We start from the raw sequence: 20,280 nt of genomic DNA on the forward strand, positions 1-20,280 counted from the left end.
TGATTAAATTATCGATAACAACTAATGAAGTACTGTAAAAGTAAATATGATTAAAATTCGCCCCTGCATATTTACTAAGTTTCAACTTTCATATTTACATTCTTACTGAAATCCAGATTTAAGTTTCTACATTGGACATTGTGAAAATGATGCCGGCAGAAGTTTTAAGAAAGCACTTTTCAACGCATTGGATTGGAAAATTTTTTAATTTTATTTCGATAGAACCTCTATTGAGCTATGCCAGAACTCATCACCAGTACCGAAAATTGTAAGCGTAGTATATTGGAACTATCAATATCTTATAAGAGAAGTGTAAAATTTTTTTTTGTACCATTTACTTGGGGAGAAAAGTTGCCTATGATGGAACTTATCCTGAATAGTATAAATATTTATTTTTCAGCAAGTTACATGTGGATGCTGTATAGAAAACTGTAGTAAAACCAAGAAAATTACACAGAACAGTGTTCATTGGAAAAAGGGAAGCAATGACGTCCTCCATTGCAAATAAAACTCTCTGTAATAAAGGGAAACCCTATTCCCTTCTTATTTGGGAGCATTGTTGCCTACTTAGTGCTTTTTGCACTCAATTTAGCGATTTTCTTAATTCGGAACGCGAAAATTTTTGAGTTTGGTGCTTGGTGCGTTTTTTGGTGCTTTTGTTTTTAGTTTGAAGACACCACAACTGTAAATCTGAAACAAAAACCGAAGCTAAATTTAGAGCAATTGGAAGTCTCGTAAGGAACTTTACAAAAATGGAAACAAAATCATGGCACAATGACAATCATAAGCAAAAGAGCATATGTTTGTCAAAAAAATATGTGGGAGCACTTTCAATCATGCCAGAATTACACACGGTAATTTGCCATTGCCGGCAAAAACGTCCATGTTGCTAGGACTAGGAATCGATCTTTAGACCTTTAGGTTGGGCTGAATTTGTTATAAGTATTTTTTACGAATATTACAAAAAGCATCACCATCGAATAATCGAGTAGGCACCTTTTTTTTACACAAAAAGAGTTTTTCCAGTAATGCGCCGGTGGATGCGCTCAAATAAGACACTTTAAAAGGGAAATGAAATTTGGTTATATTTCAGGTGTGAAGCGGTCGGAAAGAAAAGTTCTTTACATGCCTTTCGTTCACAAGATCATAAGAGACTACAGTGTAGATTTAAGCTTCCAAATAGTTCATGAAACTACTTGTTTTTGCTGTTAAATACTTCCATTTGATAGACAAAATTAAGCAAAACGAAGAAAAATTAATACTTAAACAGCGCAAAATTAAGCGAGAAAAGAACAAAAATGTTAAAGTCGCGTCATTTGGACGAAAATGTTTGAATTTATAGAAAACAGAAAAAAATTCGATAGCCGAGCAAGAAACATAAAGTTTTTTAAATTTGAATTGGCACACCTACAATAATATTTTTTATTCATACAAAGTCCATTATATCCTCCAATAAAAAACTTGGTTCACCTAAGGCAGTCAATATGGCGGAATTAGAGCGAGAACACCTTGTATTATTGCATCATGTATAATAACATCAAAGCTAGTATATTATTGCTTCAGCACCCTAACTGCTCTTGAAACCAATAATACAGGGATGAGCAACAATGCGAGGACCGCCTAGCAAACCATGGAGATACCGCAGTATTTTCTGGAGCTTATAGCAAGGAGCAAGTATAGCGAAAGTATAAACATTATTTGTATTCGTACAAAAAGCAATAATCTAATACCTTACACATACCGCCACATATCTACATTCATATTTGTGTATTATATTGTAAAAATGTATGCACACACATGTACGTATACTAAATCAACGCGTTGATTGAAAAATGGACTGACATTTACAAATCACTTACCTCCTTTGACTTGACAGCATAAAAAAAGCTCATAGCCCTCACGAAATGGACCGGCCATCTGAGCGATCTCCTTGCCTTGTGCATCGAAAATGCGTGGCTCCTCTGGGGGAACTGTCAACGTACGAATTAGGAAAGGAAAGGGAAGAAATGTAGAGAAGAATGATGGAAAAAGGAGTAAAATAAATGAATGTTGAAAAAGGCAATTGCCAATGAAATGCCTACTGTGTGTAAATAGTCGTACATACTATATATATGTATATGTATATACATATAGTACATACATACATATTTTTTATATGCTCTTATGCTTTACTCACCTACTAAAGTTAAATTAATTCTAAAGTTTCGTGTTGGCGAATTGAAAAAGTCTATTCTACAGCGATAAATGCCGCCATCTGTTGGCTTCACATCGCGTATTTGTAAGCGTGAGTCCTTCGGATTATCGCCAATGGAGAAGAACAAACGCTGACCCAGATCGCTAGCTATGGCCGAATGTGGTGCTAATTTGATATTTCCGCTGCGTGAATCCAAGCTGCAATAGAAAACAAAAATAATGAGATGCAAATTTGTGTTTTTTATGGGCTAAAAATTTCTGGTATTTTTTTTCCTAATTAAAAAAGTTGTTACTAATCGGTTTTATGCTTAAGGATATTTTGAATTAGTACGAAGTGTTGCCACAATGATTTTTGAATTTCTTACCAAAATTCTCAAAAAATTTGCAAAAAAAAGGTTAATTAAAATTTTGAGCTCTTTAATTAGATTTCTTAGAATCATTCAGAGTGAGAGATCAGTTTTATAGCCCGTTCAATGTGAGTATAACACAGTGCAAATTTAAAGTAGCTAAAACTATGTTCATATTACAACGTGAAATTACTTCAAATAAATCAATAGCGTTCAGACTTACTTTTATGATTTCTATATACATTTATGTGCCCGTGAATTAAAGTAGCCTAAGTCGACATAGGCAGTTTTCCCTTTAAAGCGACATTTCATTGGGTTCCCAAACAATATTTTCACTCTTCACTTTCAATAGAAGCTTTTCTAATAAAAATATACAAATTTTTAAGGGAAGCTGACTAAAAATAAATGTTGGCAGCTAAAATAAATGACAAGTCGGTTTTTTTCATCATTTGCTTTTTGATTTGTGATAAATTATCTATTTAATTTACTGACAGATTTTTCAATGCCAAATTACTTGACTTCAGTATTATTTGCTTACCAACAAAGAATGAGCCGCAAATTACAATAATGTGAACACGATTTCAGACTTACTATTGATTTTTTGTATTTTTTTTTAGGTTTTGCTTATTTGCTCCATTGAAAGGTTTCAAATTTTGATGAATAAAAATAACAACAAATAAATAAAAATAGCCCAAGCTTGCTAATATGAAGAGCTTGTATGGTTTTCTTTAACTTTAGTCTGGCGAAAAACTCAATTTGGCCACTTCTAGTCATTCTCAGGAATTGGAACTGCCTCAAGGTACATTTAAGTGTAGTTTGCATTTAGAGTTGTTCGAATAAATATTTTGTTTATACAAATATATACTTGCAAATATACTGGTCCCCGCTAACACTCAGTTATTCAACAATAGAATATTTCCGAGCGCAAAATTTCTCGACGAGCCTAAGTCATTTCCCCACCAAAATCATGCCATTTGATAACCTTTGAGCTTTTTGATTAGACCATAACCTAAAAAAAAAATTGTTTTGCGGTGCTCTAAGTTTTATGTATCGAGGTAACGACCAATAAATCCTAAAAAGTTGTCAATATTTGTCTAAAAAGATCAACCCGTTAAGACAAAAGGATTTTCTTTAAGTGTCATTTGGATTTGGTATTTATTATCGATTTTTGTGGAAGGGATCGTTCCAGTTGATTCTCACACAAAAAATAGTATATTACCAAGTTACCAAATTCGAAACCGAAACTATAGAATTACATATAAATTTTGATCAAAAATTACCAAAACGGCAACGTTGGTAGTAGCCGCTATTTTTTTGTTTCCTCCTGAAAGCGGCTAGAAAAGCTCCTGCGGAAACAGCAAACATCAAACCAGGGAAAAGCTTTTCCTTTTTCAGCAGAAGGATAAGAGAAAATGACATTTGACAGATGAAACCTAGATATGAATTTTCATCTTAACCGTGCCAAAAACACCAAATCGGGTCTCCAAAATTGTGTGAATATCGCCACCTAAGTGTTTGCGGTCTACTGACCGTAGCGACACTGATGAGTACACACACATATACATACATACATAGAAACGTACATATGTATGAATGTATGAATAATCGTCCTTTTTGTTGTCACGTCTGTTTGAACGTTTGTTCAACTGTCGCCAAACGTGAGCGTAACGAGCTAACAAGGAAAGGGAAACGAAAAGTTAACTTAGCGGCAGTGGCAGCAACAGCACAGCAACAGCAACAGCAACAGCGACAGCTTACCAACAATCGAGCGAATCGGACAGCTGTACAATAACAACGTATACACGCCTTGGCAACCAAAATGTGCACACAGCAGCACAGCTAAATGTGCTCACCACCCACCGCAAAAAGGTGCCTTAGCTTGTTGGCTGCTATTCGTGCTCAATTGGCATGCAGGTCGAGCAACAAAGTCCTCGGTTTGTAGGTGGTGCTGGCCGCAGTGATGAGTTTTCAATTTCCTTTTAAAATTTATAACTTTCATTGCAGACTTTTAACCGTTTGCGAATCCTTTTTACCAGCAGTGTGTTAATGCCGCCCCCCCCACTTCCCCTCCCTCTCCATTTCACACGTATGAAATAACTGAGCTTATAAATAACTTAGAGCACTTGTACACAGTTAGCCAATGATTAAGTGGTTTCAACTACCTGTATAGTGGTATTCCGGTGGAGTCCTTGAACCACAACAGCAGCTTCACGGAGTCCTGCGGCGTTGGAGGCGTTAAATCGCACAGCAAATCTACGCTTTTGCCAACCGCAGCCCAAACTACTCTGGCGGGTACTGCAAAGAGAATGAAGAGAAGAATCAGAATAAAATATCTCAATGAATATGTATATGAAAATAGTAAATATATATAGATGTGCAATCTCCACCAAGGATAAGCATAAAATAATTACATGTATAAATCTGTACTCGCTTGCAACAACAACCATTGCAAGTTTTTAACTGCTACTGTGACTGTCTGTATGGGAGATTACCCGTCCAACAACTACAAAGCAACAATAAATATTCTCATCGCTACTTATTACTAACATTTATTCCGTTTCCTTAACGAACTGCAGAAACTATTTCCTATTTGAACTTCCTTTTTCTTTTCACGGTTTCTTGCCTGTTTTTTTGCGCCCCCTCCCCCCGCTTAGGCCCACGCCCATCCGCTCAATTCACTTGCTTGCGTCACCGCAAAGACTAAATCTTTATCGTTTACAGAAGCAGGCTCCTTCTCACTTTACTTGCTTGCCGCTGCTGCTGCCGCTGCTGCTGCTGTTGCTGTTGTTGAAGGGCAATAATTTTGCGCTATTGATTGTTTGTATATATTTTCCTACAACTTCCGTTCTGTTTCATTGATTTCTTACTACCCTCTTCTGTGCCGAGCGTATCTGCTTTTTGAAGCACGCTTGAGTGAATGCAATTATGTACTGCTGCCTGATTTTTTTCTTTCCTTTTTCATGTACATACATACCTCCCAACCACCTCCGCTTGCTGCAATACGCGCCTGTTGTCGTCGTCGCCATGCGCCACTGCATAGTCAGCCGACCATACAAGTCTTTATTTCTTTGCCTTTTATTTCGATTTTGTTTTCTTGCTGTTTTTTATTTTTTGCTTCGAACAATTCGCTTGCTACTTAGCAGAAATTTCTTTTAGTGAATGGATTTTTATAGCTTTGCAGTTTTTTGTATTTACGAGTGTTGGAGCCTACTAGCAGAGGCACATGTGGCTATCACCACAGACTACGGCATAGTTTGCTTCCGATGTCGGTGGTTGAGGTGGCAAAATCACCCGCATCTGGCAATTTTCGGAATTTTCTGTAAACTACTATGTATGTTCACTTATAAATATTGAGCATACTTTTGAAGCAGGAAAAATTCAATTTCAATTAGGCTTAAGTGCCTAGCGTTTCCAGATGTTGAATCCTTGCCTTAGCACCAATTTTCAACGTTCAATTGTATCAATTGGAAAATTTTCCATCTTGGTCCTTGCCAAAAGATTCAACAATAAAGACGAACTTTACCTTTCTGAAACTTGGAATTTTATGAAATTCTTAGAATTTTTTACTTATTTGTGCTCCAAAGTTTTGCGGAACCTTCTGCTTCAACTGCCTGGTGGTCCAAACTGGATGGTTTTTTTTTTAATGTTTACAATGTTTTTAAAGCGAAAGATTTTTTTATTTTTTTTTTTTTCATATTAAAACTGCAATTTATAAAAACTGGCATTGATTTTTTAAAATTCTTTTCGCAAACGTTCGTGCGCATTTTCTTCTGCAAGGAATTCATTTTTATATGGAAAAAGTGTTATCGCGGTAAAAAAAAAAATCAAGGCAATATTTAGCCGCTAAAAAAACTTGCACTTATTTTATTAAAATGTCATAAACCTTGTAACTGCACACCCAAAAATTTTGTAAAAATTCTTACTAAAAAGCTCATAATTTTAATGCAAATTTCTGGAATTTTTTTAAATCTGTATAAGGTACAAAAGTATAATTTATGCTAAGAATGCCACTTAATGTCGATATTCGACAGTTTTTCTAGTTTGTAAGATCCGTGGAGAGGTTTTATAACTTACCACGTGGTTTAACCTATAACTGCTTTGGAACTAAAAAGTAACTCAAACTTTTAATATATTCGCAGGTCTTTCGGAGAAACTGGAGGTGATCCGATACATTCCAGTATGTCGATAAATTTTGATAATTTTATATGACTAAATAACTCCATGAATCTCAAAAACACTGAAATCAGATGATTCAGAAAAATTCGATGACTACTAATTTCGATAACTGTGCGCTTAGAAGGCTCGATAAATTTCGATAACCCAAAAATTAAAATTTGTCACGATATAAATCTATAGCTCGATAAACTTCGGGCACCTGTATCAACTCCGATAAGTCGTTTAATTTTGTTAGCTCCATATTTCTCGAAGCATTACGATAAATCGATTGATTTCATTAACTATATAAATAACGATAATTCTATACATATCGATAACTTGATAAATTTTATTAACTTGACAAATTTTGTGAGTCTCATAAATATTTATCGCTCGATACCTATCCTTAAATTTCCACAACTAAATAATTCTCTGTGTTTAAAAATTTCGACAACTTAATAAACATTGATCAATTTCAATAAATAGATACGTTACTATATCTCAAGACATGCATAACTCGATAAATTTCGATAGCTATAAACTTCGTTGACTCGATAAATTTCGCTAACTTGATCACTTTCGATAACTAATTTTTTTATGACTGAATTTATTTTAAACTTTTTGAGTAATCGTCATGCAGGTTTAGAGTAAGAGAATATATCGGAGTGATCCCATCGAAGCTTACTCTCTTCCTGCTGTGACGCAAGGCTATACACGGATTGGTTACCGAATCTCGCACATGAATTTTCTGCTAAGCGAAAGGAGTTAAAGTAATGCGTGAGAGACAAACATACATAAGCTGCCACATGCTATATAAATTTAGGAAAATTTTTTGTTTTCAATGAATTTTTCTCGTTTTTATTAAACTTTTCGTTGAACTCGCCAAAAGGCGGGACTGGGTATTGCTCGTTTTTGTATACAGAATTTCATTTTATATGGTACCCGACTCAAGCATATTTAAAAAAACAATTGTTTTCTTGTCTTTAAATAATTTATTGCTGGAAATTTTATTGCTAATGGCAAACGTGTTTTACTTTGTTGATTAGATACTTAAGTATGCTAAAAGCTTAGTAAATAATCTTTAGGGCTCTATGTGATTACCTAAAAAGAAATTTAAATTACGCTATCCCTCAACAGTTTCTAGCCATGCAAATGAGACGAGACTAAGCCTAAAGCAATGCTTTTATATGAGCCATATAGTATGTACACTACATACTACACATATATACAATGTATATTACACATAGTACTTCGTACTTGCATAAAGAGAATAATAAAAAGTCATATAAGTGTCTGCATGTCTTCGCTAAGCACCCACCGAACTAAATTAAAGTTAGAAGCCTTAAAAATCGCGCGGAAAAAGTTTTTCTAGAAAGGCAATGTAATTAGAAGCCACACTAAAATAAGCACGGCGTCCACCTACGCACAAAAGCGGCTGCTGGTGACACAGATTTCATTTTCTCCAGTGGTGGACAAACTTAAAGAAAAGTCATTTTCAATTAACATAAATCGTGGCTTTCCAAAAATATTCAGCTTTGATTGTTGTACAAAAAAAAAAATACGCTGACAAGTCAGAGGACGCCCTTCATATGCAGATACAAATGCTCAATGGAAATAAAGAACAAGCCGAAGCACGTCAACAACAGCAAAAACAACGATAATAAAAGGAAAAGTCATAAAATTAGACTCAACCAATAATTTCATGTTTTAATTTATGAAAAAATGAAATGCAAAAAGCTTTTGAAGCAACTCATCTTCACGTTGTGTCACATTTCCACCTCGCCTCGCACAAAAGGCCAGGAGCTTCCCTACAGGAAATCTACCTAACTATAATTGTACTTGAAGTTGTTTAGGAACAAAGTAAAGGCCACTATTATTTTGTATATTTCCTTTGAGGAAAGCTAACTACATTTGTATGGCGGTGGCGACGAAGTATTCAGTGTTCTGCATTTAATGTAACTAACCACTTTTGGACAAAAAAGATCAATAGAAAGAACAACAATTTTTTGTATTTTTTTTACTTTTTTATTTACTTATTTATTTGCGTTATTTTATTACATTTCGTATATGTTTACACATTCTGCCGTAGGTGGTTCCATATTCGAACTCCGCCAGACATAACCTCAAAATGATAATATGAAATTTCGATCTCCCTTTTATTTGTACTCAATTCGAAAAAGTATTTGCGAAGTGCAGGATATTTAAATAGAAACGCGTTTAAAGAAAACAATCTCAAGCTTTACTCCTGCATTACTTGTCAACTAGTTTCAAGTTAGCTTTATGTAGCTAACTACAAGTTATATATTTTATAGAAATCCCGCAAAAACGACTAACCACAAGAGGAGTAATTTTTTTTTTAATTGATAGTTTTTCTGCAGGGTTGTGACAGCGCGCAGAACATGTTACAAATATATATATATTTACATTTTCCCCCTCAATCTAAACTCTTAGGAATTTATGTATTTTGTGCTATTGTCGGCATGATATTTTTAGCTGCTAGCAGTAATAGTGGAATTGAAATTTTTCAAAATGATTTAGTTCTTTTTTATGATTGCTTTTGAAATACAAAGAAAATACATAATTTTCTAAAAATAACGCTCGAGCGTACGCTCCAAGGTGGGGCTATGTAGATACTACGAGTATGAATTATGTATGTATGTATGTATGCCATGCGTGTTGTTAGCTGAAGCGTGGCAGTGTTGACAGTGTTGTCAGTTGCACGGCTGCACTGCATTTAGCTGCCACAATAGTGCTCCCTACACTACTATTCAACGCTCAGCATGCATTACTATTGTAATTGAAGAGAATGAATGAATGTCAGAGCTGGGCGAGCTTTTGTTTCGAGTAAAATGTTGTAAGAGGAAATGCATTTTCCGCTGCTTAAGCAATTCCAGCTGCACAATTTACACAACTTAAGTGCTAAAGCAGTTTCATTTATCTTTACATATTTATTCTCCCTACCTCTTTTGTTTATATTCAATTTGTTAATTAAAGTATTAAGCAACATCTTTTGTTCTTTGACGCTGCAGCGCCGAAGGCTACCCCACATTGAAAGATTATCTCTTCTTCGCCTCGTTGCAATTAAATAAAATTGATGAGTTAAATCTCTGGCACTTTCATATTTTTCGTCTCAATATATATGTACATAAATGTGCTAAAGTGGATGGGTTTGATGGAATTGTTTATTGTTGGTAATGCGGCTAATGAAGTGCAAAGGCGAGAAGAGTGTCGAAATGTGAGATGAATTAGTACTTATAATTAGTATTGCTTTCAAAAATATTGAAATAAAGGGGAAAAGTTTTTATTTTACACAACCAATTCAACTCTAACCCCATCCCCAACCTTTTGTATTAAATTTTTGTTAATAATCTGGGTTTCTTGTAAAGTGATAAATGCAATTTAATGTTTTAGGGTGCAGGCACCTTTAGTTGCTCAGATGTTTGAGTAGCAGGCTTACGCTCGAATATTACAAAATTTATGAACATATTTTGACTATGTGCTGAATTCGGAGCCTTTTATTCACAATAAATCTAGAAGGTTTAGAGAGCACTATAAAGTGCCATTTTTATACAAAAATTTTCTTGAGATAGGGCGTTTTCGAACTGGCTGCCGAGATAGGTCGTTCTTCCACTCAGCAGTCGATATGTGTTGTAGCTTTTTGGGGCACTGTTATGATCACAGTTCTTAAAAAATTTTCAGCATGGCTTTAACATACCAAAGGGCGGTAAAAACTGTACCAAGCATTTTTTGGCGAGCTGTGTCTCTGCATTGTTTTAAACACCGAACTTTACCTCCTCCTTACAGCCTCCTTAGGCTGGTTTTCAGAAAAGAAAGCGCAAACGATGGATCTTGCTTATGTCAACGCAAATGACACCTGTCAGCAGACTGAAAATCGTTAGAAAAGGCAACGCAGAGTCGCATTCGCGCATAAAACCGCGCTGTTGTGAATTTTCTTCCATATAGACGGTTTCACACTGGAACATTTCTGCCAGCCGAACAACTCGGTTTGTAGACAAGACAGGCAGTGCAGTGAGGTAAAGTTTCTCAAAAAGTTGTTCCAGCTTCTATCCCGCATTAAAGTGGCACTCCTGCCGCAGCGCCCAAACACATTAGAAACTACGAAAATGCCGCTAGGCAATTTTTAAGTGCAAAAGTTACAAATACATTCAAACGTCCAATAGGTGAACATATTTTGTTCCTCTGCTAGTTTTCATGCAATGTGAAACCGTTATAATAATTGTTCTGTCATTCTAGTGTGAAACAGCCCTATGAAGTGTGCATTTACGGCTTGACATTTATATAATATACTTGTACATACATGTGTACATATGTAGGTAAACTGTTCACTTTCAGTAAAATATAAAAAATAGCTAACATAACCGAATCCAATTTTGCGACGAAGAATACCATGCGGGATCGTGCAGGGACCCCAAGTTGTTTTTTAGTTTTTTAAGTATTTTTTATCCTTATAAATGGATCAGTAAAGAGTTTAGCATATTTTGAAATATCGATTCGTCCCTCACAATTTAGATCAATAAGTATTTAGACAGACTCCATCCAGTTCTCTCCGCGATCACATATCCTGAAAAGTTAAGTGGGGTACATGAAAGGAAATACTAGGGAACTTTTTCCCACACTACCAAAAGGAGGTCAGCTTCTAAATGCCGCGAGCTCATTTACATACAGGTCGAATGCAACAGGAAGATTTTAAATCCAGCCACATACCAGGATTTCAAAAGACTGACTGAAAAATGTTTTTTTTTTCTGGGTGTACTACCCAGCAAAATATATTCACTTTCCACCAAACAATTTCAAAACATTGTCTTTGGTCAAAATTTCGTGACCACATCAAAAGTTCGTGATGCATTTGGTTTTTGTTTACGCCGTGTCATCGTTTTGAGCCTTGGTTTTATTAAAGAAAAATAAAAAATGGTACAAGGTTGTCTCCGCATTGAGTCTACAAATAAAATTCTCTTTACTAAATATGTGTGCATAAAAGGCAAGCAAACACGGGTCTTAAAATGGGTTTGAGATTCACTTTCTTTCTTCTGCATTCCGTAACTCATAACGTATATATATGTATGTACATAAGTATAATAGCTGAAATGAACAGAGAAGCGCACGCGGCAATAATCAAATGTAAGCAAGCCTCGAATACACCTGCATACATTCTTGTACGAACTATACATACATACATATCTATGTTGTGTTTATTTGTGAAAAGGAAATTATGTTGCAATTGTCCCCAAACAATATCGCACAGAAAAATATGCCACATCGCCTCTATATACATACATACATACTATGTAGTTCACGCGGCAGTTTTTTGTAATTTCATGCGCGGTTTTATGCACAAAACATTCGTAGGTGTGCGTACATGAGCGCATTTGCATGCACATCGCCATTTTGTAATTAAATCCCCGCACAGTTAGTTGCTTGCTTTGCTGCCAACATTGTGTTCCATTTTGTTTTTTACAACATTTGCGACATGCGGCATAGGGCGTAAGCAAAATTTCAGCCAAGGGGGTGAGGGCCAAAGATGGGGTATGTAAAAAATTTGCACTATTTTTGATTTTATGACGGTTGCATGGATAATTTACAGTTATTGATTCGCAATCGGCATAACTGGCTTCAGTGAGCACAGATTTGCTATGGTTGCATGGTGTTCATTGAGGGATTTGTTAAAAAAATTACAAATTTTTTATGGATTGCAATAGCAAAATGCCGACACATGTGACTTTTATAAGCTATTTGGTTGATTAAGAAAAAATGCATGCGCATTTAATAGTAGTTGAAAATAATTCTTTGATACTAAAGGTAAAATACCTACAGCTAGCAATTTCTGTTTTTTTTTTTTTTTGTTATCAATGCCCGTACGCCCATGCACGTCGCGCTCAGCGGCATGAATACTAAGCCACACTCTGCATACCAGTTGCCTCTCCCACCCTCATACACAACGCACGGCCGCCTACTGACTGGTATGGCCTCATTGTGTCTTTGTCGCTTTTCTTCAGCTGGTTTTTTTCCTCGCGTTTTTATTTCGATTTTGTTATGTCTTCAATTATGGGCATACCATGCCATTTTTGTGTGTGCATAATGAATGCGCGCCGCTTTCAACCTAAACGCCCTCTACACGCGCGCGCGCATCGCTGTTCAACCTACATACATACATACATACGTGCCCCTTACGCGCGCGCACCGTTCGCACGCTGACGCGCAATAAGTGTCACAATGGCGCAGTCACAGGCTCGGTCTCGGGCTCTGTAGGCGACATAGTGTCCTTGACATTTTTCATTACACTAATGAAGTTGAGTCGACTGCCTTCGGAAAACGTAAGCGCCGCTACAATTTTCACACAACTAAGCAACTAAATATGCACGCCAACGCATTCGCATATGAATTCTGTAAACATGTATATACTTGCATAAGCATGTTTGCTTGGTTGTAAATTGAATGCATGCAATTATGTTTTGTTTTCCAAATGTCATCATTAAGTTTGTACAACAAAAATTCAAAGTACTTACTTATGTATGTATAGTTGTTGTTGTGCCAAAAAGGTCGACAAGAAAACTTGAAAGCAGAGCAAATAAAAGAAATATATGTATGTATGTATGTATGTATGTCAAATTGGTTATTCAACGGAGAGTTTTCTGAAGTGCATCAGGACGAACATACCAAATGGGCAAGTAATCGAATACCATTTCTAAGACTACCGGCCGCCTGGATCGCTACAAATTAAGTCTAAGTTTGTGGACTTGAGAGCAGGTGTAGGTTTTTTATAATTTCATCGAATTTTTCAATGACGAGGGATGCAAATAAACTTTACCGAGAGTGGATTGAAGAAGTTATTAGTAAACTGCATTTCGTAACCACTCCCTACTTGACTATGAAAAGCACCTAAGATTAACTGAAAACAGCTTCTAAGCGCACGTCTTGAGGTTGTCATGGACTGCTGGCAAAAAAATAAATAAAAAATACAAAATATGAAAAACAATGGAAAAAATTAAAAGAAAGAATCTTCCCACGTCATAGTAGATACATAGATACTCGTAGACTAAAAACTCTCAATAGCGATCGAGCCTTAATTTCCAATATTTGTCAAAGCAAAGTTTGAATTTCAAAATTAGGCGGATTCACTAAAGGCTGGTTTTGATATGTCATATTTTGAAAACAAATTTGACACAACTTTATCTCTTTTTCTCATATCTCTACTGATAATATTATGGGCCAAAAACGAACAAATAGCCAATTTAGCAGCACGTGTGGACGGCTGAAGACCCATTCTGTTCTAAGTACACCGATAAATAATTTTTGAGTTCCATTTGACAATGTGATTTCACTTATTTCACTTATTTGACAGCCCTTTCATCGTGCACGCAAAAAGCGGGTTTCCTATGCGAAAGCTTTGCAGTCCATGCAATTCGTACACCAGGGGTGAAAGGGTTTTGCAAGATTTAGTGAATCCTCCTAATATGGGTGTATGTATAAGACAACAATATTGCAAGGCTCCGTTCTTTAAGGTAATTCAAGAGATAACATTAGCTAGTTTCCGAGGAATGGACGGGAAATAAAAAAAACTCTTAAAAATTTGTGAGTGTATGAGCTCGTGAGTATATATGCGACTTCTTCATGCTGAAAGAAAGCTTACTTTCAAGAACATATTTGAAGAGGGCTGCCACTCATTTAAGAAGTCAAATAATGGCAAATGGGAAAGATTCGATAAAGTTTTATATAAAACTATTTTCGAAAGTTTTGCCACATGTTTAAAAAGCCAAATTATATGTTAATTCAAATTAACCATTAATAGGTTAATTGAAATTAATCACGACAGCGGTTTAAAAGAGCATTATACAAAAAAAAAAAATTTAAGAGAGTTGCCACTTTTTAGAAAAAATAATATAATTTTATTAATAATAAAAATAAAACATTACAATATGGGTGCCAAACGAATTAGGTTAACAAAAGATTTACTGCGAAAATATTTTTGGAGGATGTTGCCACCTGCGTAAAAGTCCAATTCATGTTGATCAATAAGCAAAGTGAAATATTACAATTATGTAGTAATACCGTATTATTTTCATAAAGTATTTGCAGTCTTTACAAAATTTAAACTATTCTTTTATTTCATTTCAAACAAGTCATAACAATATATAAAAAATTGATGTTGTAAGCTTTTATATATGTAAATACATTTTTGAATAGAGTTGCGGCTGATAAAAATTATTGAAGAAAATGTATTTATATAAAAACAAGGTAAACAGATACATGGTTCTTCACAATGACGTGGAGTCTATCAGACTACGCAGTAGTTCTCAACCGTTATACTTTCCTTGAAATTCTCACTACCTTCAAATTAACACACAATTAAAAAATACTACGCATTTCCAAGAATTGTTTTCCCTTTCGAAATAAAATTATGTTCCTATTTCCTTTCTTTTTATTTTCAGATTAACAGAAAAATGTAAAAATATCGATTTTGGAATCATGGAGACGTGATTTTTGAATGAGTTACAATATGGGTTTTATTTGGAAAAAATATTTGCATTAATTGCTTTTAGGGATGTGCGATTAATCAATTTATCAAACAAGCTAATTCATCGAAACCCTATTACAAAAGAAATCAAAGAATAAGCATTTTTGTTTAACCACAATGATTAATTTTATTATTAATTACATTTTGATCAATGATAAGCTAATTAATTTTATTCATTTGAATGTGGAACATTTTTTGTTAATAGAGCAGCCTTCGGATCATCCCCTACTTCCCTGCTCGCTATGTTCGGCTTCCGCTCCCCTAACGAAAAACTATTTTTATAAGTTTCCAAAACAGTGGCGGCTAATATAAATGGTCTTAAAATGAAATTATTTCGTTTCAGCATGATTAGCTTATAAATTAGTACTGCACAGTAAATAACGATAATGTGAAAAATGTATTTTTTTTTTCTTTTTTCAGGGAACAATAATTACTCGTTATTATTTTAGTTTGGGCTGAAATATTAGCGCACATGCAAAGAAGTTTGTCATTTAATCAATTTCAATAAAAATGAAGGCAGCCATAAGCGAAGTCTGACAGACTCCACGTCACTGCTTGTGTTAAAATTTTTTTCACGGCACTAGTTAAGGGTTACCTACCTATTCTGTACTTAATTATATGAGCCTCATACCTAAAGCCGCTATTGCAATGCTGCTGTTTTATTTTTCATTCACTACTTTGCCATTTACACCGCTGCTCTGTTGTACGTATCTACATACATACATATGTGCTTTTGCTTGTACAATCTCTATTGGCGCTTCTTATTGCTTGTTATGCGTTTTGTGTCGTGCTCGTGCGTGCGTAATGTTGCATAATTAATGAGGCTACAGTGGCAGGCATATGCGTTAGCAAATACGCTTATGCTACGAATACATACATATACATACATCAACATGTGAATCAATGTGTGTCGTATGCTATTGTGGGAGTGTATACGCACCAGCCATAAGTGTCTGTCTGCTGGCGTCCTGTGTGATGATGCTCATCTTCAGGGCCGCTCTTGCTGCTTCACCTATAGCGACAGCGACAGCGACAGCAAGTAAAAGTGTGGCACGCCTTGGCGTTTGTTGAGAGGTGTGTGTGTGTGTGTGTGCATATGAATGCTCGACGCAGAAAATATGGTTCCAAGTCTAGAAAGTGTCGCAAGAAAGTTGCGAAATAAAATTTACTGCAACTGGTAGAGCAGTGCAAGTCGTCAGCGTACAATACACAATGCACTACTACATAAACATACTAGCACGTCTACATAATACATATATATTATGTATATGCATCGTAATAAAAATAGCAATAATACTAATAATAGAATTTGGTTGAACAAAAAACGTACAGGCGTAGGCCGAGCTTTTACTCTGATATAGTAGGTGCACCCGTAATTTCTCTGAGCCTTGCAAAAAAGCCTTTGCACGGGGCACGGATTTCACGGTTTTCAAATGTACGTACGCATGCCTTAGTCAGACATTGCTTAAGACTTCGTATATATGTAAATTAGGATTTTTTGGAAACCTTTTCGTAGCAGAAACGTCCTCGGCGGTTTTGGCCTGGTTCAGCATGCTTGTTCTTTCCTCTCGCATTTATTTTATATATATGGCCCTAGTAACATTTAATCGCAATTCCTTCGAATATGTACTCGCCAAGCTTCACAAAAACACACCCTCCTCCTTCGTTTGCTCAAAAGCTGCGTTCACACGAATAATAAAAGGCACAGCGGGAGGATAATCAAGTGTAAACAGCAGCGTGCCATATTTTTAGAATATTTTTAGTGTCATACTAATTTAAATATTTAAGTGCGTACGCGCACTTGATCGGAGCGACGAGATAGGCAGAAAAAGAGGAAGCGAAAAAGAAAAGCAAACAAACCCCACACCACCCGGGTAGTCAGCTCGATGGAGGCGTATGAGTAACTTTTGCTCACTGCCCGTCCTTATTTTTTGGCCACTTTGCAGTTTGCCATAGTTTAATGCGAACACTTCTTTTCTCCTTGCAACATTATCTTTTTTAATTCTCATCTTAGACGCCGTCGGCTGTTTTAGCGCATCGCAGCGGCGCGTATGACCCGCTGTTGCAATTTTTTCCTCTCTGAAATGACCTTAGCCAGCGCGTCGTATTCCATTTTCCTTCGCATTTGTTCGCAGTAGTCCTTGTAAAGAATTTGGCGCAAAGCAGCAAAAGTAAATTTTTAGTTCACTATTCGCGCGCTGGCTTCCGCTGCCGCTGCCAATGGCAGCCAGCTAGCTCGCTGGTCATGTACACAAATAGTGCTGCGGCGACCCCCGTTGGGGTTCGCAAACTGAAGAAGGCCCGGCCCTCACGCAGGCTGGCGGTGCAGGCAGAAGCATCGGCGGTACAAATGCATTGCGTAAGCTTTGCGCTGAATTTATGGCGTCGCAACACTGACACATCCAATGAAAGACGGACAGTTGTAGAAAGGCACGAGCAAGTTGCAAAAATGAGACTGTTGAAGAAATATTTCGTAAGTAAGTAATTTTAAGGATGTAAGTGGATGTGGATAGATAAATTGAAAAATGCGACGTGCAGTGTTAGCAAAAGTCTAGCCCAGACCAGCACAGCACAGCGGGCGCCCGATTTCGGCAAAGTTTGGTTTATGTGTGTGTGTGTGTGACTGAGATGCTTGAATGGATGTGTGTGCAGGCTGTGCGCGCAAGTCCTATAACTTATTTGGCGAATGTCTGCAACAGCACTCTGGCATTAAATTTAAAGACTTGCGTATTTACACTGCTTTCGACGAAATGCAATTTTGATTTTATTTTTAGTTCCGTGGAAAAATATCGTCGTTCTCTTGGTATGGGTCAAATGAGAAGAAAAAATAGCGTTAGGATTAGATTTAGTTTAAATTACGCCGAAATCTTCATTATTGTATTGAATCTCTGTAATATTGGCATAGGTAGCCTAATATAACAGGCTACCTAAGCACCTTTTCTTTCCTCTATTTTCTTGTATATTCTTCACTTATTTTTTTCTTGCTCTTCATTAGATTTCACCTTTGTCTCCGTCTCCTTGACGGGTTGTTTGCAGTTCTCAAAGAAAATAACAAGAAATATTTTTCATTGTTTCTGTTGCTAGGAAAAGTAGTTTGCTGTTGCTGTAAATTTTCTTGAAGAAATACTAGAAATATACGAGCATCTTTTTCTTAAGAGTTGCATACTGATTTAATAAATTTTGATAGAAGAAAATTTCTTTTTTTTTTTATTTCTAATGCAGGGATCACACGATTTGTACAGCTTTACTCTTACTGTTAAACCCGCTAATTATCAGTACCAACAAGGTTTTCCTCATCACTGTTCAGGTTTTTCGTTCATAGCGCATGCCTTAAAATGTTTTTACTCTTCGAAATTCTATCTATATGTCGAAATAAGATTGCGTAGAAACGATAAGGGAAATTTAGTTTTCACTTCAAAGGTGGTTAGAAAAAACATTTCTAAAGAATTCATATATACCCATAGGAACTGACTACCGAGCATTACTGTGCGCTTTCATAGTCCTTCAACTTATTCATGCTAAACGCAAATGAGAAGCATTGTTGAGAACGAAATAAGGTCAAACACCGTGAGACTAACACTATTACATACACTGTAGTCACTCAGCGGCGTGCTTATCGGGCAGAAAGGTCAACAGAAACGGATTTTTATGTATCCTTTATACAGTCGAATATTTCGACCGACCACCCCTCGCAGTACATGCGCCGGCAACTATGGACATACATATGTATGGATGTTTGTGCGTACATCACGGGTACAATGTGTACCTGTACCAACCATGGCGGCAATGCAGGTTATTCTCGAGATTATAACGTACATAAACATAAAGTAGACAGCCAAAAATTATCCTATAAACTTGACCAGACAGGGTCGTGGAAAAGAAAATGCGGCTTAATCTCGAATCATAGGAGCTCTCAGGTCTCAATTATACCTGACCAAATGCTCCCGGGACGTCGCAAGTAGAATTATAAACATTGAAAGTAACTTCAGTATTGAATTAGAGAGCAAGACAAGCTGTAACCAAGACCGCTCAAATATACTCAACTTCAAGATTTTATATATATTTTTTTTGCATTGCAAATTTTTATGTTGATATTGCTAACTTAATGAAAACTATCGATTAAATTAAAACATTTTTTTCAATTTTTTTTTTTAATTTGACCAAGTAAAATCAGCCACAAGTTAATATTATTTTCTATTATATTTAGTTGGAGAAAAATTTAACAAATTTTTTGCCCAGCTTGAAATTTTTTCAACTTCAAGATCCGCCGCAACTTCTTTTCCCGTTTTGTTTTGGTTTTTTAAAATTGTGTCGAAGTGATGTGATTAGAGGTTGGGAAGATATCAAAAAGATTTTCATTAAATCAGAATATTGGCTTATTTTTGTGGTAAATTTTGAGTTTTTAAAATGCTCTAGCAACTTATGATTTGCAGATATAACTTTCATTTTCGGAATGTCAGTTCATTAGAGCAACAGAAATATTATTATGTACAAATTTTATTAAAATTCAACTAAAATTAAGCATTATAAGGCAAACAAATTTCGAAAAAATCAGAAAACTTTTTTTATTACCGAAATGCTCGAAAATCACTCGAATGATTTTGTTATTGTTTTCTTTGTTTAATGCTACTCGAATTAAGGGAATTAGATCATTATAAATATGTATAGGAATATGGATGTCACACGAAAACCGTTGAACAAGGTCTTAATTTGAAAATATTTTTTAACAGTGTTGCCATCTGTTTAAAAACGCGAGTTTATTTAAAGTATTGTATGAAATATTAAAACATGTCCGTCAAACGAGAGAGTTTTAAGAAATATTTAGCTTGAATATAAAGAAAAGAGGGCTGCCACCTGCTTAAAAAGTTAAACTCAATTTATTTAATAATTTAAAGGAATTGTTAAAAGATAGGTAGAAAATTGATATGCCTTTAAAAGGAATATTCCATGCACAGTTTTTAACTTGGATGTGCTCTTAATAATATCGCGTATTCTACGCTAGCGGCTTTGGCTCAGACACAGCCCTCAGATCGAAACGAAGACATTGGGGTT

At 35.7% G+C, this 20,280-nt stretch overlaps 1 protein-coding gene across 1 annotated transcript in view; it reads right to left on the bottom strand.

Annotated features, from left to right (window-relative positions):
* LOC118738119 (hemicentin-2) overlaps positions 1 to 20,280 on the bottom strand; it is a gene marked incomplete in the record, with an annotated part of 156,383 nt that overhangs the window by 131,589 nt on the left and 4,514 nt on the right. Inside the window, 5 exon segments of the mRNA XM_036469038.1 lie at positions 1,860 to 1,970; positions 2,177 to 2,391; positions 4,703 to 4,835; positions 4,968 to 4,970; positions 6,064 to 6,067. Coding sequence (XP_036324931.1) covers positions 1,860 to 1,970; positions 2,177 to 2,391; positions 4,703 to 4,835; positions 4,968 to 4,970; positions 6,064 to 6,067 — 466 coding nt within the window.

Source organism: Rhagoletis pomonella, unplaced genomic scaffold (genome assembly GCF_013731165.1).
Source record: "Rhagoletis pomonella isolate Grant_MI unplaced genomic scaffold, Rhpom_1.0 Rhpom_scaffold_00004, whole genome shotgun sequence".
Classification (NCBI taxonomy): Eukaryota; Metazoa; Arthropoda; class Insecta; order Diptera; family Tephritidae; genus Rhagoletis; species Rhagoletis pomonella.